Raw genomic sequence first — 17,443 nt, 5'->3', positions numbered from 1 at the left:
ACCGTGGACAGTTCAAAAGGGCTTTATTCTGTTTGTTAATTTAGCCCTGTGGATGCCAAATATGTACAGCCATGATCCTTTTCATTACACTTAGATTGAAATACTCATGGCTCAGGTTGTATTATGTAACACCCCCTAATTAATACAGTGGTGTTTGAGTTTGTGCACCCTTACAGAGTTTTCTATATTTCTACATAAATTTCACTTAAAACTACATCAGATTTTCACATAAGTCCTAAAAGCATCCAAAAATAATCAAATGAGTCAAAAATATTTACAAATAGATAGATAGATAGATAGATCCCTGTTCTTATATATATAAGTCTGATCTTCCTAACACATTTGTGGAAGTGTACTGTATCATGGCACAAACAAAGGAGATTTCTGAGGAACTCAGAAGAAGAATTGTTAAAGGGGTTGTCCGGGTTCAGAGCTGAACCCGGACATACCCATAATTTCACCCAGGCAGCCCCCCGATGTTAGCATTGGAGCATTTCATGCTCCGATGCTCTCCTTTGCCCCGAGCTGGATAGAGCAGGGCAAGGGCTCTTTTACTTACAATAACACACTGCTGGGCGGAAGCTTCCGCCCAGCAGTGTGTTCCGTGACGTCACCGGCTCTGATGGGCTGGCTTTAGAGCTGCCCTAGTCGTTTTACAGGCTACGGCAGCGCTAAAGCCTTCCCATCAGTGCCGGTGACTTAACCGGGCTCACTGCTGGGCGGAAGCCTCCGCCTGGCAGACCTAAGGAGAGCCTGATACATCACCGGATCTCCAGAAAATGCCTTTGCCCTGTGCGATTTAGCACAGTGCAAAGGAGAGCATCGGAATATGAACAGCTCCAAAGCTAACGTCAGGGGGGCTGCCTGGGTGAAAATGGGGATATGTCTGGGTTCAGCTCTGAACCCGGACAACACCTTTAATTTTCAACAGGCTGGAAAAGTTTACAAAACCATCTCTAAAGAGTTTGGGCTTAACCACAGTCAGACAGATTGTGTACAAATGGAGGAAATTCAAGATCATTATTACCCTCCCCAGGAGTGGTCGATCAACAATGATCATGCCAAGAACAAGGTGTGTAGTAGCCCACGAGGTCAGTAAAGAACTGAAGGTAACCTCTAAGTGACTGAAGTTTTTTCTTACATTAGCTTATATTCAGGTTCTTCAGGAGGTTTAGGTTCTTCAGGAGGACACAAAACAAATGCAGTGTGCATCGCAGGATTGCAAGGAGAAGGACACTACTCTCCAAAAAGAACATTGCTACCCATCTACAGTTTGCTAAAGATCACCTGGCAAATCCAGAAGGCTATTGGAACAATGTTTTGTGAATAATTGAGAACAAATTAGAGAAGCATTATGTTTGAAGAAAGGAAAACACTGCATTCCAGCATAAAAATCTCATCCATCAGTGAAATACAGTGATGGTAGTATCATTGTTTGGACCTGTTTAGTGTATCTGGGCCTAGACTGCTTCCCATCATTGATGAAACAATGAATTATACCAGCAAATTCTAAAGAAAATGTCAGGACATCTGTCCGTGAGCTGAATCTCAAGAGAACTTGGTTCATGCACCAAGACATGGACCCTAAGCGGACACGTCGTTGTTCCAAAGAATGTTTAAAGAAAAATAAAGTTTTGGAATGGCCAAGTCAAAGTCCTGATCTTAATTCAATAGAAATGTTGTGGAAGGAAGTGAGCAATTCATGGGAGTTCACCAACCAACATATCAGAGGTGAGGCTGTTTTGCATGGAGGAGTAGGCTTAAATTCCGTCAAGTCGATGTGCAGGACTAAACAACAATTAAAGAGGTTGTGCCACAGGATAGGGGATAATAAGCTGATCATTGGGAGTGACCTACACCGATCACAAGAACGACGGGCCTGTTCCACTGTTCTGATGGAGCAACAAGTCGTGCATGAGCACTGCCGCTCCATTCATTCTCTGCGGGAGTGTCTGAGATGGCGGAGTACAGCTCTTGGCTATATCTGGCACTCCCGCAGAGAATTAATGGAGTGGCAGGGCGTATGCTTGAACAGTGTAATAGGACCCACTTTCTCGGGATTGGTGAGGGTCCCAGTGGTCTGACTCACCAGTATTCAGCTAGTTATCTCTTATCCATTAAATAGGTGATAACTTAAAAACTTGGCTGGAAGTTTAGTTGCAGTTATTGCTGCACAAGGGGGTTGTACCAGATACTGAAAGCAAAGGTTCACATACTGTGCTTTAGCGGCTCACAGACATGTGGCACTGGATAATTTTCCTCAATAAATAAATGACCAAGTCTAATATTTTTGACTCCTTTTTCTCATTTGATTATCTCCATCTACTTTTATGACTAGTGTGAAAATCTGATGTAGTTCTAGGTCAAATTTATGCAGAAATATAGAAATTCTGAAGTGTTCACAAACTGTATGGTCTCTTTTTAACCCTGAAACTTACTTTAACTTACATTGAACACTTGCATATCTGATGCCATTTTTGCAAAAGTGGGGCACAGATGGGGATAGTGCAAAATATCCAAATCCACATTACTTATCTGTTGAAAAGTCATTCCACCCCCCACTGGTCTTTTTTACAGGGCTTCAGCTCGACAACATGTGACCACTGCAACCAGTCCCTGGCTTTTAACGGTTTACCTTTGAGGCCAGTGATTGGCGGTCACATGTTGTCGACATGACATCAGCACTCTATACCTGTAAGCAAAGACCATCGAGGAGGACCGGAATGGCAGCACTTGAACGGCAGCAGATTCAACAGGTAAGCACTGCTTAGGGTCCATTCACACGTCTGTAGAATGGGTCCGCATCCGTTCCGCAAATTGCGGAACGGGTGCAGACCCATTCATTCTCTATGGGGCAGAAATGGATACGGACAGCACACAGTGTGCTGTCCGCATTTCCGCGGCTCCGGAAAAAAATAGAACATGTCCTATTATTGTCCGCAATTGCGGACAAGAATAGGCAATTCTATGGGGGTGCAGGCAGATCCGCAATACACTACGGACGTGTGAATGGACCCTCATTTTGTTGTTTTACACCATAGCCTGCCTTTACCCTACTTTTTACTAATCTCACACAACCTTCTGTTTCTTTCAGGAGGGACGCACTTACGTTGGACGAGATGATGCTGAATCGGAGCAAGACATTGGTAATCTAAGTACCTGAAGTGTTAACCTACTCTGTTATTTCTGGGTTGGTAGCAGTGAATCTTGTTTTACACATTGGCCATTAATAATTAGGGCAGCTTCTATCAGCAGGGCTGAACAAATCACACTCAAGTCCAAGAACTTGTTTTGTAGTTAGGAGTTTCTAATGATTTGGCCTCCAACTGTCACCATTGCTAAAAGTACAACTATATAATTTTCCCATAAATGAACACTACGGTAATAAAATAAAAACAAGATTTAGCAAAACTCCCACAAAGTAAAAAAACAAAACTCTTTCTTTTCCTGCAAGATTTTATTTTGCCATATCCCCTGCCGTACAATGAACGTAGCCTTGGAGAAAAAGACGTAGTTTAGGTTGTATTGCCCGGAGGCGAGGCAGCTTGTTGTGACAGAAACTGTCCACTTCGAGAATCGAGCAGCGACCATTTGGTTATGTCCCACCCCTTCTCAATTTCCACCTATAACAGAGAGGGGGATTCTTTCTATTTGATGGTTTAGTGACCAGTGAAAGTCAGTGGGCAGATTTACTGTTGAAAATGTGCCAGTTGCTTTGCACTGTAATTATTAAATGTTTGAGACACTTTTCTAACCGTTTTACCCCTCATTCTCACCGTGGCTTGGCTTAAACAAAAAGAGGTGGGGCTTCATGGAAAGGGGAGTGGCTTAAATGTGACACCATGGGCAAAAAATGCACCTAAATGTTGACAAATTTATGGGATAAAACTAAGCCAACAAATAGGTGGTGTGAACTTAGACCAGACAGTCTGTGGATGTGACAGATTTATCATCTAGCTTCAACCACTCTGATAAATCTGGCACAGTTTAAAGGGGTTGTACACCTCGTGGACCTTTTACAGACCCCACAACGTACCCGGACCTGCTGTGGTAATCTTATTTATCTGATCTCCACCTCTGAGCTTTGGCTTTGCAGATCCTGTGTCTCCCCGTGTCAACATCTGGTTTGACCCCAGTCATTGGCTTCAACGGTCACCAATGCGTCAAATGACTCAGTGACAAATGCATGGGTGACACCACCCCTGTCTCCAGTCATTGGCTGCAGCGGTCACGTAACCTGCCTTCAAACTGGATGTTGACGTGTGGAGACCGGGGACCTTCAGAGCCAGCAGGACATCAACATAGCCAGAACCTAGCGGCAGGGATCAGGTAAGTGTGATTACCATTATAAGTCTGTCCATGGTGGGGGGTTTGTATAATGGTCTTTCCAGGGCCATCATAAGATGAAACTAGACTCAACATACAATATCTCAGAGTTAGATCCAACCAATGAACATGGCCATTCCTCTGGTAGAACACCTGTATTGGTTTCTAGTAGCGCCTCTTTACAGTACAGTGCGGTACTACAGGTTCTGTACTGCCCTCTGTCTGTGGCAGGATGATCTTCTCCACTGGATATTAGGTGGGGATGACTCCATTTTATTTTTCTGCTACACTCTGTGCTATACAGGACCCTGAAGAATCTTCTGTCCTAATCATAGAAAGTCAGTTACAGCTTCCAGCATATATTCCTGACTGTTGTATGTAAGAACTTGCTTTATCTGTCTTACTTATCTGCTTATTTTTCTTAAATCTTCCTTTTCTATTATCTCGGGCTGACATTTTGGTGCTTTGGAACCAATTACCAGTTTTCCATAGAATTATGGACTCAAGTGGTCCAGTGGTACAATGGTTTCAACATACAGTGGTCGTCCTGGAACCAATTAATATTGTAACTTGAGGGACCACTACATTAGTAAATCTGCCTGTACTCCCAGAAAACCCCTTTGATGAATTCCCCCTGAAACATCTGAAATTGCAGATCGCTAGAGCTAGTTCTGATTTGCTGGATATTTTAGAACGTCAATAACCCTGTCCAACTTTCTTTGTGGATTACAGTTCTGCATGGTCTCGATTTGGAAAGCGAGCATTGTATCTTTGAAAACCTTAATGGCAGGGTGACCCTAATACCGCTGAATGGAGCCCAGTGCTCGGTGAATGGAGTACAGATCCTTGAGTCAACTCAACTGAACCAAGGTAAGGTTTAGGTTTACTCTGAACTAGGGTTGTTGCGGGTATCGAAATTTCGATACCCAATCGATACTTTTGTCCCGGTATCGATACGATACCGGGATTTCCGTTTTTTCGATACTGGGCTGCGCTTCTGCGCAGTCTAGTATCTCTGAACATGAGCGCGCTGCTATCGGCGCGCTCATGTTCTCTCTCAGCAGCACGGGGAGAAGGAAGCTGTCCTCCCTCCCCCCTGTGCTGCTGCCGCTGCCACCAATGAGAAGAGAGGGGCGGAGGAGGGGCGGCAATGAGAAGAGAGGGGCGGAGGAGGGGCGGCAATGAGAAGAGAGGGGGTGGAGGAGGGGCGGCAATAAGAAGAGAGGGGCGGAGGAGGGGCGGGCGCACTGCGCCACCAATGATAGGATTACTATCGGAGCGATGGGAGGAGACATCAGCTTCACTAGTGGGCGTTCCTTTTCCCTGCGCTGCGATTGGACAGCGCTACAGCCAGGGAGAAGGAACGCCCACTAGTGAAGCTGATGTCTCCTCCCATCGCTCCGATAGTAATCAGCAGCATGTGGAGCAGGAGAGGAGACAGTAATGGGGCACTGCGGGCGAACGGAGCGGCGCCCAGGACTAAATGGTGAGTGCTGAGACATCGCTGGGCGCCGCTCTGTGTGGCCTGATAGTGAAAGTCTGGACTCATATACAGTAGTCAGTCTTTAACACATACAGGAGGCGGGTGCCGGCAGCAGAATCGCATTGCCGGCACCCTGCCCCTGACAGGGAGCTGCGATCAGCGGCAGTTAACTGCCGCTGATCTGCTAGTACCCGCCTCCTGTATAAAGGGGTAAAATCATTGGTGGTGCAGTGTGCCCCCCCCCTCAATCCCCCCATCCCATTAAAATCATTGGTGGCACAGTGCGCCGGCCCCTCTCAACCCTCCAGTATTAAAATCATTGGTGGCAGTGGCCACAGGGACCTCTCCACTCCCCCTCATTGGTGGTGCAGTGGCAGCTTCTGATCGGAGCCCCAGCTGTGTAAGCCTGGGGCTCCGATCGGTTACCATGGCAGCCAGGACGCTACAGAAGCCCTGGTTGCCATGGTAACATCCCTGATGCTGTGTGCACAAAGCACAGAGCAGCAGGGACAGTGTGGAGTCCTATTCACCCTGATAGAGATCTATCAGGGTGAATAGAAAAAGGGATGAAAGATCCCAGGTTCTAGCCCCTAAGGGGGGAAATAGTTATTAAATAAAAAGTGAAAAAAAAAAAAACACTAAAATATGAAGTATAAATCACCCCCCTTTTCCCAATTTCACATATAAAATATATAAATAAACATATTACATCGCCACGTCAGAAAAGTCCAAACTATTAAAATATAAAAAAAAAAATCTAGGTGGTGAATGCCGGAACAGAAAAAATAAAATAAAAACTGCGCGATTCGCCATTTTTAAAAATGAGGAATGCACGTGGCTTTTTTTGTTTATTTTTTTCGCGTGGTATCGAATGGTATCGAGTATCGCAATACTTTTTCATGGTATCGAAACCGAATCAAAAATTTGGTATCGCAACAACTCTACTCTGAACACTATATGCAAAAACTAGAAATTCAATTCAACCTTTATCTTTTTGGCTGTAGTTTGGTCTAAGGAATGAGAGGGGGTTATATTTCAGCTACTACCACTCTTTGCTACGCCATCCCAGGCTCCTGTCAGTCTCGTACCTGCGCCGCTACTCCGAATAGCAGGTCAAGTGCAGAATCTCTACTTCTGCTACTTGAGCAGGGCAGATGCTGACTGAACAGGCGCACTTCCGGGTATTCCCAGACATGAGTGGTGCATGCACAGTCATCATCTGCACTGCTCAGGTAGCAGCAGCTGAGACTCTGCACTTGCGCCTCAGAGCATCTGTGCAGGCCAAGTGAGATATCTGGCCCTGTCAATCAAAGGGGAATTGGGAGAGTCTACTGAGCAGCGGGGCCAGACCCTCACTGCTCAAGGGCGCTGATTTTTTAACAAATTTGTATGAATTGATTCGCTCATCACTAATGCCTCATTCACATGTCAGTGTTTTAGGCCTCATGCACACGACCATATGTATTTTGCGGTCAGCAAAAAAACGGATCCGCAAAAAATATGGATGAGGTCCGTGTGCATTCCGTATTTGGCTGGCACCTAATAGAACAGTACTTTCCTTGTCCGTAATGCGGACAATAATAGGACGTGTTCTACTTTTTTGCGGAACGGAAATACGGACATACGGAAACCTAATGCACACAGAGTATCTTCCCTTTTTTTGCAGACTCATTGAAATGATTGGTTCCAAATACGGTCCGTTAAAAAACGGAACGGACACGGAAAGAAAATACGTTTGTGTGCATGAGCCTTTAGTCGGTGACTGTGAGCCAAAACCAGGTGCGGCTCTAAACACAGAACAGGTGCAGCTTTTTCTCTTATACCTTATGTCTGTAGAGGCTCCAATCCTGGTTTTGGCTCATAATCACTGACCAAAACTCTGACGTGTGAACGAGGCTTAACGCTGGTCATTCAAATAAATGGCCAACCATGTAATTCAGTCTCCAGAGAGGTCAGCCAGAGTGGGAACAGTCCATACTTAGAAGCTTACTACTCTATATCATAAAGGGGAGACCTCCCCCCTATATGGCATTTGTGTGTCCCAAAAGGAAATTGGAAAGGGATAGAGACCCTTAAAATTGGAGTATCTATATAAAGATCTAGGGAAGCTAAAGTAGTGGATGTAATTCCTTAGAACTCTAGTCAGTAGACCAGAAGAAGTGCTAGGATTGCAGGGACCTTTAGATGGCTACAGTGGTGCCACATAGTAGTGTACAGTATGTACCCTGTAATTTGGTCTGCCCCTTTTAACCAGTACTTCACCTCTCCAGACTGGTCTGTTTTTAGTAAATACTTATAATTGTGGAGCAGCTATTAGAAAATATGTTCTATATATTGTTATATTATGGGGAAAAATGTCCTAGAACAAACCGGTCAGGAGCGCGGACAGCGACACCTGGCAACGACCAGGCATGCACAAAGCGTTGGCATGTTTTTAGATTTTTGCCGAATCCAGTCCCCGAAGGCGTCTGACTTGTACTGACTGATATGTTTGTGAACAATAATATCACTTATTGGTTTAATCCACTGTGTGTATTTTGACATCTATTTGGTTACTTGCTGCTGGTTTTCTTGTATTATAAATATGTACATTGGCTTTTCTTATGTTTTGAATATGAATGATGCTTGGTGGAACCAGAAACTCATCAGCCACTTAATGTTTTTTATGATTTTATCTACAAAAGAAAACCTTTGAGTTCTATCGATTAGCGCTGTTATCTTTTCCCCATCGTAATATTATTCCGCTCCTGCTGTGCAGCACGTCTACTCAGTGCCCATTGTCTACGTGTTTTCTTAGCTTGTACGATCCAGTATTCATACTGTTAGTTTTCAAGTAAAGTTCAGACCAGATGAGTTACATCAAGGACTTGGCTTACTTGTGGAATATGATATCTTTGGTTAAAGCCACTGAAGCCTGTGAAGTGTCTGCAGGTAGTCAACCTGCAGCGTATCAATATTTTATTGAGCTTCATGTGTTCTTGTAGCCGGGAACACTCTTATGGTTGTTTACGGCTTTCTACAACTCTGTGCATTGTAATACAGCTCTCTAAAGCTCCACTTTTCTGACAGTAAAGTCAGAAAGGGAATTTTTACGCTGTATTGCAACGTATTTTGGTTCCCAATAATTTACGGGTGTATTGGGCAATCTGCATTTTAATATTTTGCTTTGCTTTTACTAAATGAGGTTGGATGTTAAGGATACAAACTGCAGAAAGCTACAGCCCATCCTAAACTTCACACCTCAGACGTCTCTGTGGTTTACATTATTTATGCCTCGGTGGCATATACGTATTGGTTCTCAGAGGCTTTGTTTCTGCTCCTCAGTCTGCTCAGGGGGCGCACACCATGTTTTTGTGCTGGGAAGCCGCACACAGTCTTAACTTTTTTTTGCCATAGCCAAAGTAGTCTATACGATAGCAATTTCTACTGTAGTTTGTAATAATCGTTAAAAGTAACTTTAGGGAACATCTCCGCCAGAGCAAAACATTACATTATGTAAATCATCTGTTTCTGAGGAAGCAGTCTGACAACCAGTATGACTCTAATTACTGCTTTCTCAGTTGGAAGTTATGTAAATTTGCTGTTCAGGAGTCTTGGGTGCCTGGGGACCCCTGTGGGAGCGGTTATAAGTCATCATTAGCGGTCACTCGCTTGTCCCAGAAATGGATATAATTAAAGGATTGAAAAAGGAGATATTAAATGTACCTATCACATCGGGAGAATTTTTAGTCTTCAATATAACAGTCTTCCTGATGAAAATGTGGTCTGTATAATGTATTTTTTAGTAGGTTTTCCCCTTTACAGACTCAATTCCAGATGCGGTGGGCACTGCCTGCTGTGATGTTCCCCCTCACTCAGTAGCACTGTGTCTGCTTCTAATGAACCACTAGAGGTTCTGATTGTTGTACGGGGTGAGCTCCCCATCTTCTTCCAGCCTCCGTACTGTGTGCCATCATTTGCTATTATATGAGACATACCCCTCCTTCATCCCACAGACACGGCAGCAGACTAGGATTTTACATTAAAAAGACTGAGCAATGCTGGTCTCATTCGAGCACTGGTATGATATAGTACAATACCTACTTCAAGATGATCATGTGTGTGCGCCGCCGCCTTCTCTCTCCCCTCTCCCTCTTACTCCACCAGTCTCCTTTCAGCTCTGGTCTGTGTAATATGATCCTTCAGTGAAAAGCTGTAATGACTTTCATGCCTTGCTGGCATTGTTTTTCAGTGAGTGCAGTGTTTTTGAGCAGTTTCAGCAAAACATGGATTTTTTTAAATTAATTTTTTAATACTCATCTGCAAGGGACCGAAAGCTAAAGTATAACCAAAAATAGAAAGAAAAAAAAGACTGCAGCAGCCACAGAGCAAAGGTGGTCAAACACATATCCAACAGTTGATCCTTCTGACCACCTCTCCTCCTGCACATGCACCTGTACTCTTGGTTTAGACAAAGTGCATGTGTTTTCAATAGGGAGAGGGGAGCAAGCAGCTGCCAGACGCTTCTGATGGCAGATTATCTCCCCTGAGAACAAACTGAACAAAACCAATTGCGCAGTCCTTCTTCAACCTGACATCTGCCATTAGGAGGGCAATGTCAATAGACTCCCAAACACATTAGAAGATCAGCTAGTTGCATTGGAATTGATCTATTGTGTACATGCATTCAGAAAGTCTTCAGACCCTCCCACTTTTTTCACATTTTATTATGTTCTGCTAAAATATAAACAAATAAAGTTTTCTCTCATTAGTGTACACTCGAAACCCCATAATGAGAAAGTGAAAACAGAATTTTTGAAAATTTATTAAAAAAGGGAAAACTCACATTTTGCATGGACCTAAGTATTCAGACTAGACCCTTTTCTATGACACTTGGAATTTAGTTCTGGGGGCCTGATAATCTTTGAGATGTTTCTACACCTTCATTGTAGAGCAAAAATCAAGCCACTATCCCTCCCTCACTATAACGATTCTATAAGTAATTTACCTTTAAAGGGGTTGTCTTGTCTGAGATATTAGTAGCATATCGCTAGGATATACCACCTCTGGAAACTGCATCTGTCTTTAGAATGGGATCCCCAAAATGAATGAGGGCGCCCTGCGTAAGTGCGGCCACCCTCCATTCACTTCTTTGGGAGTTTTGAAAATAGCCGAATGCTGGCGTGGCTATTTCCGGTAATCATTTAGAGTGTGTGGGCTCTCAGTGAGCACAGTGGGCTCTCCATTCACTTCTATGGGACTTCCAGTAATAGCCAGGCGCTCTTTCTTGGCTATTTTTGAAGTGAATGGAGGGTGGCTGCGCTTGAAGGAGAGTTTAGGCTCTCTTTAATATGTAGCTGCCTATTTTTCAAAGGACCAAAGATAATTGTAATGGGGTATATGAACTATTCCCTTGTTAATTCATCAATTAAGCAGGTAAAAGGTCTGGTGTTGATTCCAGGTATGGCATTTACATTTGCAAGCTGTTGCTCTGAACCCACAACATGCGGTCAAAGGAGCTCTCAATGTAAGAGAAACAGGCCCTTATTAAGCTGAAAAAAAGAAGAAATTCATCAGATAGGTAGCGGAAATGTTAGCAGTGGCAAAACCAACAGTTTGGTACATTCTGGTAAAAAAAGAGCACGCTGGTAAGCTCGGGAACTCAAAAAGGGCCTGGACATACACGGAAAACAACAGTGGTGGATGATCGCAGAATATTTTCCATGGTGAAGAAAAACTCCTTCCCAACACCCACCCAAGTGAAGAACACTCTCCAGGAAGTAAGTGTATCAGCATCTAAATCTACCATAAAGAGAAGACTTCATGAGAGCAAATACAAAAGGTTCACCACAAGGTGCAAACCATTAATAAGCTTTAAAAATCAAAAGGACAGATTAGGCTTTGCCAAAAAACATCTAAAGAAGCCAGGCCAGTTCTGGAACAGCATTCTTTGCACAGATGAAACTAAGATCAACCTGTAACAGAATGAGGAGAAGAAGAAAGTATGGAGAAGGCTTGGAATGGCTCATAATACAAGGCATACCATATCCTCTGTAAAACATGGTGGAGGCAGTAGGATGGCTGCCAGTGGCACTGGGTCACTAGTGTTTATCGATGACATCACTGAAGACAGAAGCAGCCAGACGAATTCTGAATTGTACTAGGATCAGGGTCTTCTTTAATATTGATTGGACCCTGGGCAAGAATTTACTTGGGCCCCCTGGATCCCGCCTTCCCACACCCTAGCATGAAATCACGCCCTCCACCACAACACACACATGCGCAAAAAAAAATCCACACACCTCGTAGAGTAGTAAACTTTAATAATGATGAGTGGCCCCTAGAGGTGTTCCTTGGCAGTAATGTAAATACTGCCTTTTTTTCTGAAAAGGCAGTGTTTACATTAAAAAGCTTGCAGAGACATGCTATAGACACCAGAACTACTATGTTTAGCTGTTGTGGTTCTGGTGACTATAGTGTCCCTTAATATAGAGAAAATAAATAATCAGCACAAAAGTATCAAATAAAATGGCTGTATCATTCTAAAAATTTAAAAAGCACAACTTCTGACACAAATATATAGTATTTTGCAGATTACTATTTTTATTTTATTTTTACAATGTGCAGATAGTACTGTACTACTAACCCCTCCATCCACCCCTACATACAGGGTAATACAGCGCCACATACCAATTGCATCCAGTGACGTCTCTTTCAGACCAGACCAGCATTTTGCAGCCATTTCTCGTCTCTGCAGTTTGACAAACAAAATCTTAGTTTACTACTTTTCCATCATCCTCCCATCTTCTGGACAAATCCTCCTACCACCCCCAATACTGTGCTGCTGTGCTCCCCAATACTATACTGCAGAAACAGATAAACCCCCTGGTAATACTAGTACCATGCAGATAGTGCCCTTCAATAATTATTGGCACACAGTGCCCTAAAATAACTGCGTCCAGCAAATAGTGCCCCTGACACTAATAGTGTAAACATAACATCCCCCAAAAATAATTGTGGTAAGCTGATACTGTGCCAAGGTGCCCCCACAGTAATAGTGCTCCCAAAAGGCCCACCAATAGGAATGATTTTCTGCTAGAGCCCACATGGTAGTAATAGTGCTCCCCACTGTGCCCCAGAAGTAATAATGCTCCCATAGTGCCTATACTAGTAATGATGATCCCCATAAACCCCCAGCAGTATTAAAGTCTATCATAATGCCCCCCAGAGGTAATGTGCCAGTGCAAAAAATACCCCCTTTTAATGCCCCCAGTTGAGCTAATGTCCCCATAATGTGCCAGTATAAAATGCCCCTATATAGTGCCCCCTGTAAATGCCCCCATAGTGCTCCTCTCCCCTCTTCTTCTTAGTGCCCCCCATAATGTAACAGTATTAAATGCCCCATATATAGTGCCCCAGTAGATGCCCTCAGTGTTTCCCATAATTTGCAAGTATAAAATACCCCTTCTTGGTGCCCCCCATAGATAAGCCCATAGTATTCCTCTCTCCTATTCCCCATAGTACCCACCATAATGTACCCCAGTATAAAATGCCCCTATACAGAGCCCCCCATATAAAATACCCCTTCTTTGTGGCCTCAGTGGAAGCCCCCATAGTGTTTCTTTCCCCCTTCCCCCATATAAAATACCCCTTCTTTTGTGGCCTCAGTAGATGCCCCCAATAATGTGCCAGTAATAAGTGCCACCAATAATCTGCCCGTAAGAAGTGCCCCCATAGATGCCCCCACAGTTCCCTCCAATAATGTACCAGAAAGATGTGCCCCCATAGATGCCCCCCAATCATGTGCCAGTAACAAGTACCCCCATAGATGCCCCCCAATCATGTGCCAGTAACAAGTGCCACCATAGATGCCCCCCAATCATGTGCCAGTAAGTAGTACCATATAAAAAAATAAACTTACCTCCATCAGGCTGGCAGCGATGCAATGCAGGCCTGTTCCGGCCTGTGTCCCACGCTGTACGGCTGAGGCGTCGCCTGCACTGGCCTCTGATAGGCTTCAAGCCTAGTGTCTGCAGCCTATCAGAAGAACAGGGAAGGGAAACTCCTCTCCCTCCCATGCCCCGCCGCAGCACATCTATCTGTATTGCTGTCCTGAGGACTGCGATACAGATGACTATGGAGATGAGCACTTCCACAATGGAAGCTTTTATCTCCCTGTGCCCTACCGCCGCCCCCTACTTGTCACCAGGGATTGCGCCGCCTGGGGCCACCTTGGCCTAATTGGCGTTGGTGCCCTGCTATAGCCCCCTGGCCCCCCCACGCTACACCACTGGCCAGCGGGGCTCAAGAGGCAGTTGCCTTGGGCGCCCCAGCAGCAACTGGGCCCAGGGCAGCTGCCCCTTTTGCCCCGCATTAAAGACGGCCCGGACTAGGATATGCTTTTTGCTCATATTCAACCACATGCTGCAAGACTGATTGGACGGAGCTTCACAGTACTGATGGACGATGACCAAAACCATACTGCAAAAGCAACCCAGTAGTTGTTTAAGGCAAAGAAGTATAATATTTTCCAATGGCCGAGTGAATCACTAGATCTCAACCCGACTGAGTATGTATTTCACTTAAGACAAAACTTAAGGCAGAATGACCCACAAACAAGCATCAACTGAAGACAGCTTCAGTAAAGGCCTGGCAAAGCATCACAAAGAACAGCTACAGTTCCTAATTTTTTTACAGGATATTTTTGTTCAACCCCTAGAATTAAAGCTGAAAGTTTACACTTCAATTGCATCTTGGTTGTTTCTTTTCAAATCCAATGTGCTGGCATGCAGAGCCCAAATCATGAAGATTGTGTAACTGTCCAAATATTTCTGGACCTGACTGTAACTGATGAACATGACTTCATAGCTGCAGGACTGTTGGTGACCAGCAGAATGGCAGGGGATGGAGCTGGTGATTACTAGTTATGTTTTAATTTTACTACACTTTCTACTCGTACACACTTTTTTTTTAAGTCCCACACAATCCCTGGTTTTCCGGTTTGCATCAACTTCCTTAGCTTTTAATGTGATCATTCATGAAGGTAGCTGTAATTTTGTAATGTGTTTCTTTCACCTTTATTGCTCTTATCTCCCGTTCTGGGCTGTGGTCACATGACTATGTCCATGCAGCTCTTTCTTATTTCCTGTGATGTTATGTCCATGAGCGTGTTAAAACGGCAATAGATGCAGTGATAGGGGAGTGTCTATATAACTAGCTGGTGGGAGGAGCTATAAACTAGCTGGGTGTTAGGGGCGGTGCTGGAGCTGTGACATAGAAAGCAGAAGTGCATCATGGGTTTGGTTGGATACAGCAGCAGGAAGTGCTACATACAGGATGGGAAAATAGTCATTTTTTTATTTACATATTGAAAACCGGTCAGGAGAGTCCAAATTCAAAATGAAAACGCATGGGGAAGATGTACATGAGCATACTATAAGTGCTAAAAACCCTAGTAATTCTGGAAAAACCCTTTGAAGGTTTTTATTTATGTATTTTTCTGTAGGCAGAGGGAGGTTAGCGCTACCTCAAATTTTTCAAAGGTTGTTTGTTCATAAGAGTCGGTTATCTGTGATCTATTACTAGGTGCTGACAATTTTATGAGCCCCATTTTTCTTTGGCTTTTAGGTGACAGATTTCTGCATTTTAGATCTTCCAAGCCAACGTTGAGATATTGAATACAGACATTAATGAGGTTTCCTCATGGTGCACAAGTATGATGATAGATACTGTGATAGCACTGTGATAGCTATGGCAAGAGATTCGGACTCGTGCATGCGCTGCAGGGCTAGGGTCACATTGTTCTGGAAGTGTCGCCAGGGTGGATAAAAATCAAAGATTTTTTTTTTTATCAAAAAACTTTTTTTTTTTTTTTAAATCGGACTTTTTTTTATTTAAATCAGATTTTTTTTTTTAGATAAAATGTTTTTTGAGGAAAATATATTACCATCCAAAGGTTATTCCATCACTAAATAAAGATTCGTTTTTTAATTATGTAGAATAAGGCTGTATATGTTTAATTTTTTTGGTAAATAAATTCCATTAATCCATTCACAATGTCATGCTCTTCCAGAGGTTTTTGTAAGATTATTGGGCAGTTTCTCTGCCTACAAGATATTATCACAGATGCTTGGTTTACTTTGGCAGTTCTCAAAACTGAATTTGACTCAGCAGAGATCACATGCCTCTTCACAGCAAAAATGTTATCACATGAACAGAGTTGAGAAAAAGACCTTAACCCTAACTTCTACAAACCTATGAATACAGAATCAACCCCTTCAGTGCTAAGTTTAAAGAAGTTCAGTGAATAGAATAGAAACAATATTTTTCTGATTGTTTGGAGTGGAATAGATCTGCACAAGAAGATGTTTAAGCAAATAACATATGCTGTAATGTTATTTGTTTCAGTTGAATAAATCTATTTAATTTGTTAAGGTAATTATTTTTCTCCTTCCTAAGTACAACAGAAAAGTTGTCCAAATATGAATGATTAACCTATTAAACTGGGGATAAAAAAAACGAATATGAAAAGTTGTTATTCTAAAAATCTTCATCTACTTGCATATTAGAAGTTATACCAGCAAAAATTTGTCTTTACCGTATGTAGAAAACTATGATTTAAATCGAGCCTTACTGACTAGTGATTTAAATCAGTTTGATTTAAATCAAATCCCCCCTGAGTGACGCAACCCTTATAGCCCCTTTAAAGATGTTCTCCTGACTGTGTAATAACTACATGTGCTATATTTTTAAAAAATACTACTGCCTGTTGAAACGTGCTGGTGGCTTTCTTTGGCAGTTTTTCTATACATACATTTTATGTTGATGTAGGACATTTCTGTACGTATCTACTGCATGATCTATCTGACATGTAGACAACCATTATTAGGGAAAAGTATGAAGAAGGCCAAACGCGCCGTTCCCACCCAAAAAATGGAGAACCTCAATAATGAGAACATTGCATTTATTAGTTTACCTGCAGTCCCATGTAAACTTACAAATATGCCTATTTGTATCCCAAAAAGTAATGTTAAATTGTCGACTCTATTCTACACTTTTTATATTCTGAATAAAAGAGGTTTTCTAAGTGTTTTATACATCATCAGTTTGTGATCATCCCCTCCGATCTCCAGTGAGTGCTGTGGCCCCCTCGCGCCCCCCTAGCGCTGACTGAGCTGTGCCTAGGCCCAATGACCTATGAATGTGACATCACATGGCTTAGCAAGAGGCTACGGGATGTGCAGCTGATTGGCGGGGGTCCGTCCTCCACCGATCAGATACTGCTGACCTTTCCTGAGGAGTGGTCATCCGTATAAAACACTCGGACTACCCCTCCTATTAAACCAGAGCCTGACGTTGCCAACCATGTACTGCATTCTGCTACAAATAGTTTTGGTGAACAAGAATCATTTCCCTTATATTAATGAGTTTACATCAATGTAATTAACTTAATTCCACCTACAATGTAGCCCTGTTTAATGTATAAACATACAGGGAGTGCAGAATTATTAGGCAAGTTGTATTTTTGAGGATTCATTTTATTATTGAACAACAACCATGTTCTCAATGAACCCAAAAAACTCATTAATATCAAAGCTGAATATTTTTGGAAGTAGTTTTTAGTTTGTTTTTAGTTTTAGCTATTTTAGGGGGATA

At 43.0% G+C, this 17,443-nt stretch overlaps 1 protein-coding gene across 2 annotated transcripts in view; it reads left to right on the top strand.

Annotated features, from left to right (window-relative positions):
- KIF16B (kinesin family member 16B) overlaps positions 1-17,443 on the top strand; it is a 355,224-nt gene that overhangs the window by 150,527 nt on the left and 187,254 nt on the right. For both annotated transcript variants that reach the window (XM_040429997.1, XM_040429996.1), the window contains 2 exons: positions 3,095-3,146; positions 5,059-5,196. In XM_040429997.1, the coding sequence (XP_040285931.1) occupies positions 3,095-3,146; positions 5,059-5,196 (190 nt within the window). The remainder of the gene's footprint in view (positions 1-3,094; positions 3,147-5,058; positions 5,197-17,443) is intronic.

The sequence above is a fragment of the Bufo bufo genome, chromosome 4 (assembly GCF_905171765.1).
Source record: "Bufo bufo chromosome 4, aBufBuf1.1, whole genome shotgun sequence".
Taxonomy (NCBI): Eukaryota; Metazoa; Chordata; class Amphibia; order Anura; family Bufonidae; genus Bufo; species Bufo bufo.
Note: the sequence above shows the minus strand (reverse complement) of the source record. Positions and strands in the feature narration are given on the sequence as shown.